Raw genomic sequence first — 7,514 nt, 5'->3', positions numbered from 1 at the left:
AGGCCCGAAACGTCAGCCTCTCTGCTCCTATGATGCTGCTTGGCCTGCTGTGTTCATCCAGCCCTGCACCTTGTTGTCTCGGATTCTCCAGCATCTGCAGTTTCTACTATCTCTCTTCGGTCTAACTTGTCCATGCCACCCAGAGATCCCAAATTAACCGTCTGCCAGCATTTGGCACATATCCATGTAAACCCTTCCTGTTCATGGGCCCATCTAGGTGCCTTTTAAATGTTGTAATTGTACCAGCCTCTATCACTTCCTCTGGCAGCTTGTTCCATGCAAGCACCACCTTCACCTAATTACACAACGTATAGGAGCAAAAGCATTCAAGCCAATCAGATTTGTTCTGCTGTTCAGTGAGATCATGGCTGAACTGAGAAGTCTCGCTACCATTTTCCAGCCGTTCCCCACCTTCTGCGTGAAAAAGTTGCCCCATAGGTCCCTTTTAAATCTTTCCCCTCTCAGCTTAAACTTATGCCCTCCAGTTTTGGACTCCCCTACCCGAGGAAAAAGACCTCTACCGTTCTCTCTATCCATGCCCCTCATGATTTTATAAACCTCTATACAGTCACACCTCATCTTCCAACATTCCAGGGAAAATAGCCCCAGCCTATTCAGCCTCTCTCTATAGCTCAAACCCTCCAAACCTGGCAACAACCTTGTAAATCTTTTCAGAATCCTTTCAGGTTTCACAGCATCTTTCCTATAGCAGGGAGACCAGAATCGAACGCAGTATTTTAAAAGTGGCCTAACCAATGTCTTGGAGCTTTATAAGACTTTGGTTCGGCCACATTTACAGTACTGCATTCAGTTCTGGTTGCCACAATTCAGGAAGGATGTGGAGGCTTTGGAGAGGGTGCAGAAGAGGTTTACCAGGATGCTGCCTGGATTAGACTGTATGAACTATAAGGAGAGGCTAGAAAAACTCGGGTTGTTTTCTCCAGAGCGGTAAAGGCTGAGGGGAGACTTGAGATGCATTGATAGGGTTGACGGTCAGAATCTTTTTCCTCCGAAATGAAACGTCTAAAACTAGGGTGCATGCATTTTAAGGTGAGTGGGAAAAAGTTCAAAGACGACGTGAGGGGCAAGCTTTTCTTCCACACTGTGTGGTTGGAGTGTGGAATGTGCTGCCAGGAGTGGTGATGAAGGCAGATATGATAGAGACGTTTAAAAGACTTTTAGGTAAGCAAATGAATATGCAAGGAATGGAGGGATATGGACCAAGGGCAGGCGGAAGGGATTAGTTCAATTTGGCATCATGTTTGGCACAACATCGTGGTCCAAAGGGCCTGTTCCCATGCTGTACAATTCTATGTTCTACAGACAGCTGCAACATGATCTCCCAGCGCCGATACTCCTTGGACTGACCAATAAAGGCAAGCATACCAAACGCCTTCTTCACCACCCTATCTACCTGCAACTCCCACTTTAAAAAGGAACCCACCACAGCAGACAGTGGAATTTGAATTCAATAAAATATCTGGAATATTAAGAATCTAATCATGACCATGAAACCATTGCCAACTGTCAGAAAAACCACATCTGGTTCACTAATGTCCTTTAGGGAAGGAAACTGCCATCCTTACCTGGTCTGGCCTACATGTGACTCCAGGCACACAGCAATTAACTGACATCGAACTGCCCTCTGGGCAATTAGGGATGGGCAGTAAATGTTGCTTGGTCAGCGCTGAACCCGTGAATGAATAAAGGAAAAAAAAGAGAGAACTTTCAAAAGTTGATTGGGGGTGGATATTCACCAGTAAACGGACAGCTGGAAAGTGGGAAGCCTTCAAAAATGAGGAAACGAGAGTCCAGAGACAGTATGTTCTTTTAGTATTAAGGGCAAAGCTGGTAGGGAATGCTGGATGACTTGAGAAATAGAGGCTCTAGTCAATAAAAAGGAAGCATATGTCAGGCACAGACAGCAGGGATCAAGTGAGGCCACTAGCAATATACGGAAGAGGGAAATCAGGAGGGCAGAAAGGGGACATGAGATAGCTCTGGCAGATGGGGTTAAGGAGAATCCAAAGGGATTCTATAAATACTTTAAGGACAGAAGAATAACTAGGGAGAGAACAGGGCCCCATAAAGATCAGCAAAGCTGCCTACACATGGAACCGCAGGAGATGGGTAAGATACTAAATGAATATTTTGCATCAGTGTTTACTGTGGAGAAGGATATGGAAGTTAGAGAACTCAGGGAACGAACAGTTATATCTTGAATAGTGTCATATTACAGAAGAGATGGTAATGCATGTCTTAAGTCAGAAATCACACGACACGACACATCAGGTTTATTTGAAATCACAAGCTTTTGGAGTGCTGCTCCTTCGTCAGGTTTTAAAACGTATAAAGATGGATAAATCCCTGGGACCTGATTAGATGTATCCTCAAACTTTGTGGGAAGTTAGTGAAATGATTGCTGGGTTCCTTGATAAGATATTTGTACCATCGACAGCCACAGGGGAGGTGTCAGAAGACTGGAGGTTGGCTAACCTGGTGCTAATAAAGAAAGGTGGTAAGAAAAAGCCAACGACTGGCGAGCCTGACATCAGTAGTGAGCAAGTTGTTGGAGGGTATCGTGAGGGACGGGGATTATATATATTTAGAACAGCAAGGGCTGATTTAGGGATAGTCAACATGGCTTTACGTTTGGGAAATCGTGTCTCACTAGCTTGATTAAGTTTTTCAAAGGAGTGACAAATAAGATTGATGAAGGCATAGAGTAAGGATATAAGGTGATTTTGAAAGGTGAAAGGTGAGGGGCCAGGTAGCACAGCAATGCTATACCCACAAAGGTTAGGTATGAAATGCACATACTTGTGAAGAAATGAAAATCAAAAGAGGAGATGTTTTTGGAAAAACAACCTTACCCAAGCTTCACTACTTTTATTTGTGACTGCAAAGTTTACAAGTTCTTCAACCTTATGGGTGCTGGAGAGTATATATACATAGATAGTAGGAACTGCAGATGCTGGAAAATCTGAGATAACAAGGTGAAGAGCTAGATGAACACAGCAGGCCAAGCAGCATCATAGGAGCAGGAAGGCTGACGTTTCGGGCCTAGACCCTTCATCAGAAAATCAGTATATATACATACATCACTTTTTTGACTTTGGTTCAAACCAAAGTCAGTGAGACTCCAGACCCACAACAATGTGAGTGACTCTGAACTCCATCTGGACAATTAGGGGTGCACCATAAATTTTGGCCTAGCCAACAGTATTCACATCTTATCAATGAATAAGAAAAAGTGTGTAAATGTTTGTGACAATTTGAAAGCTCAGATACAAGCCATGAAACCAATTTGCTTACAATCTTCCGTCACTTCAGCAGAGGTCATAAGAAAAACCGAGAAAACAACCCTGACAACCGGGCCAAGTGTGAACATGTCAATGAGACAATCGCCCCTTCCACCTCCCTCTTGTTCAAGGACCAGATCTGGACAGACAGCAAATTAATTTATGGGTGACAATCAATATGGCATGGCCCTTAAAACTCTTCAAACCAACTCAGTTACAGATTCAATGGACCATAAGACCATAAGACATAGGAGCAGAAATTAGGCCATTCAGCCCATCGAGCCTGCTCCGCCATTCAATCATGGCTGACAAGTTTCTCAATCCCATTCTCCCGCTTTCTCCCCGTAGCCCTTGATCCCCTTGACGATCAAGAACCTGTCTCCATCTTAAATATACTCGTTATATTGCTGTTTTACTGCTTTAAGATAGGAAAGCAAGTCTATAACTAAGTGCTTAGAAGGCCAACTTACATCAAATTCACTTGCACCTGGACAAAAATCAGATCCTCCCACCTCTGCTTACCCACTCCCCGCTTCCACAGGCCACCTCACCAATAACTGTTAGCTAACCAGGGGACAGGTGCATGCATCTTTCAGCCCAGCCTGGCTCAAACCTGGTTCTTCTCAATGTACCTACCTGGAATATGCTAAGCCACTCCTGAAGATCAGATGGTGGTGCTACTGATGTAATGCGCTTCCGATGCTGACCTGGGATGTTGCCATTCCGTAGATCTCCAAATGTTGTGGCAGTATTTATGCAGGGTGATAAAGAGCTGTGGGAAAAAAAATAGAGAGACTTTGACTATTTTTCATGGTCATGCCCTGACTGGGTCGAACAAGTTCAACATTTTTTTGTTTGAACAGGTGACTAAGATAGTGAACACAGGAATGTCTATAGACGTTGCTTGTATGGATTTCCAGAAGGAATTTGATAAAGCCACACATAACGGACTTAACTCAACTAAAAGCCAACAGAATCAAGGTCAAATTACTGACATGGCTGGGAAATTGATTAGTTGCAGTCAACAGAAAGTAGGGATAATGGCAGTATGTGACCAGTTGTGTCCCACAAGGATCTGTGCTAAGGACTCAATTATTCACATTATTTATGAATGACTTGGATAATGGCAACAGAAAGTTGTATATCTATTTTATTTTAATTCATTCATGGGATGTGGGCATCACTGGCTGGATCAGCATTTATTGCTCAGAGGGCACTTAAAAGTCAACCATGCTTCTGGAGTCACATGTCGACCAGACCAGGTAGGGAGGACAGATTTCCATCCCTAAACGACATTAGTGAACCAGATCGATTTTTCTGACGATTGGCAATGGTTTTACGATCACCAGTAGACGGTTATTTCCAGATTATTATTGAAATAAAATTCCACCATTTGCCATGATGGGATTTGAAAACCTGGTCCCCAGAACATTACCTGGGTCTCTGGGTCCTGAAGAAGGGTAATACTCGAAACATTGACTGCTCTTTTCCTCCAGGTGCTATGTGGCCTGTTGTGTTCTTCCAGCTTCCTGTTTGTCTACTCTGGATTAATAGTCTACTGACAATACTACTAGACCATGGCCTACACTAATTTGCTAATGATGCAAAGTTAGGTAGTGTTGTAGATGAATAGCATAAAATTACAAAGGGATATTGATGGGTGAGATGAAAGAGCAAAATGGTGGCAGATGGAGTACAATGTAATCAAGTGTGAAGTTACCCTTTTAGAACCTAAGAGCCAAGAACATAAGAATCAGGAGCAGGAGTAAACCATCTGGCCCTTCGAGCCTGCTCTGCTATTCAATAAGATGGTGGCTGATCTTTTCATGGCCTCAGTTCCACATACCCACCCTCTCACCACAACACTTAATTCCTTTACTGTTTGAAAAATTATCTTAGCTTTGAAAACATTCAATGAGGAAGCCTCAACTCTTCATTGGGCAGGGAATTCCACAGATTCACAACCCTTTGGATGAAAATGTTCCTCCTCAATTCAGTCCTAAATCTGGTCTCCCTAATTTTGAGGCTATGCCCTCTTGTTCTAGTTTCAGCCGCCTGTGGAAACAACCTCCCTGCTTCTATCTTATCTATTCTCTTCATAATTTTATATGTTTCTATTAGATTCCCCCTCATTCTTGCTACCCAAGTTGGTAGGGTTGTAACGAAGGCGTATGGTGTATTGACTTTCATTGGCAGGGGAACTGAGTTAACGAGCTGCAAGGTTATGCTGAAGCTCTATAAAACCCCGGTTAGACCACACTTGGAATATTATGTTCAGTTCTGGTCACCTCATTATAGGAAGGATGTGGAAGCTTTGGAGAGGGTGCAGAGGAGATTTACCAGGACGCTGCCTGGACTGGAGGGCAGGTCTTATGAGGAAAGGTTAAGGGAGCTAGGGCTTTTTTCATTGGAGTGAAGAAGGCTAAGAGGTGACTTGATAGAGGTGTGTAAGATGATGAGAGCCAGAGACTTTTTCCCAGAGCGGAAATGACTATTACAAGGGGGCATAATTTTAAGGTGATTGGAGGAAGGTATAGGGGAGATGTCAGAGGTAGGTTCTTTACACAGAGTGGTGGGCACGTGGAATGCGCTGCCGGCAGTGGTAGCGGAGTCAGATACTTTAGAGACTTTTAAGCAACTCTTGGATAGGCACATGGAGGATAGTAAAATGTAGGGTATGCAGGGTAGATTGATCTTAGTCAGATAACAGGTCGGCACAACTGCATGGGCCGAAGGGCCTGTACTGTTCTATGTTTTAAAACTGCACATAGTACTCCAGGTGTGGCCTCATCAGCACCCTATATAGCTGCAGCTCCCTGTTTTTAAACTCCATCTCTCTAGCAATGAAGGACAATATTCCATTTGCCTTCTTCACTGCACTGTTAATCCAGGGACCCAGATAAGGTTCTGGAGACCCGGGTTCGAATCCTGCCATGGCAAATGGCGGAATTTGAATTCAATAAAATATCTGGAATTAAGAGTCTAATGATGACTGTGAATCCATTGTTGATTGTCGGGAAAAACCCATCTGGTTACTAATGGCCTTTAGGGAAGGAAACTGCCATCCTTACCTGGTCTGGCCTAGATGGGACTCCAGTCCCACAGCAATGTGGTTGACTCTGAACTGCCCTTTGGGCAATTAGGGATGGGCAATAAATGCTGCCTAGCCAGTGACACCCTCATCCCGTGAATGAATAAAGAATAAAGAAATTACCTCTTGTATCTGCAAACCAACCTTCTGTGATTGATGCACAAGGACACCCAGGTCCCTCTGCACTGCAGCATGCTGAAATCTTTTACCGTTCAAGTAACAGTCCCTTTAACTGTCATTCCTACCAAAATGGAAGGCATCAGATTTATCAAAATTGAATTCCATCTGCCAGACCTTCGCCCACTCACTTAAACTATCTATATCCCTTTGAAAGTTTGCACAGTCCTCTGCACACTTTGCTTTACCACTCATCTTCGTGTCATCCGCAAACTTTAACACACTACACATGGTCCCCAACTCCAAATCATGTGTAAATTGTAAATAATTGCGGTCCTAACACTGATCCCTGAGGCACACCACTAATCACTGTTCACCAACCAGAAAAGCATTCATTTATCCCCACTCTTTGCTTCCTGTTTAGTTAATCCTTGATCCATGCTAATACATTGCCTGTAACGCAGTGCACCTTCATCTTATGCAGCAGCCTCTTGTGCAGCACCTTGTCGAATGCCTTTCGGAAATCCAGTAACACCACATCTACTGGGTTCCCATTGTCTACCGTGCTTGGAATGTCTTCATAGAATTCCAGCAAATTAGTCAAGCATGACCTGCCTTTCATAAACACATGCTGCATCCTCCCAGTGTGGCAATTTCTATCTAGATGTCTTGCTATTTCTTCCTTGATGATAGATTCAAGTATTTTCCCCACCACAGAAGTTAAGCTAACCAGCCTATAACTCCCCATCTTTTGTCCAACTCCTTTTTTGAACAGTGACGTCACATTGGCTGTTTTCCAATCTGCTGGAACTGCCCCAGGGAATTTTGAAAAATTACTATGAGTGCATTTGCTATTACTCCCACCATCTCTTTTAGTACCCTGGGATGCAATCCATCAGGGCCAGGAGACTGGTCTACCTTCAGCTCCATTAACTTGCCCAACACTACCTCCTTCATGATAATCATTGTGTCTAGGTCCTCACCTACCTTCGTCTCTTTGCCAT

At 43.7% G+C, this 7,514-nt stretch overlaps 1 protein-coding gene across 1 annotated transcript in view; it reads right to left on the bottom strand.

The window, feature by feature from the left end:
- Window positions 1–7,514, bottom strand: part of LOC125483294 (F-box/WD repeat-containing protein 7-like) — a 15,732-nt gene extending 8,218 nt beyond the window's left edge. The window contains exons 1-2 of the mRNA XM_048597844.1: window positions 7,498–7,514; window positions 3,939–4,074 (exon numbers count right to left, since the gene is read on the bottom strand). Of these exons, the coding sequence (XP_048453801.1) occupies window positions 3,939–4,074; window positions 7,498–7,514 (153 nt within the window). The remainder of the gene's footprint in view (window positions 1–3,938; window positions 4,075–7,497) is intronic.

Source organism: Rhincodon typus, chromosome 6 (assembly GCF_021869965.1).
Source record: "Rhincodon typus isolate 14 chromosome 6, sRhiTyp1.1, whole genome shotgun sequence".
Classification (NCBI taxonomy): domain Eukaryota; kingdom Metazoa; phylum Chordata; class Chondrichthyes; order Orectolobiformes; family Rhincodontidae; genus Rhincodon; species Rhincodon typus.
Note: the sequence above shows the minus strand (reverse complement) of the source record. Positions and strands in the feature narration are given on the sequence as shown.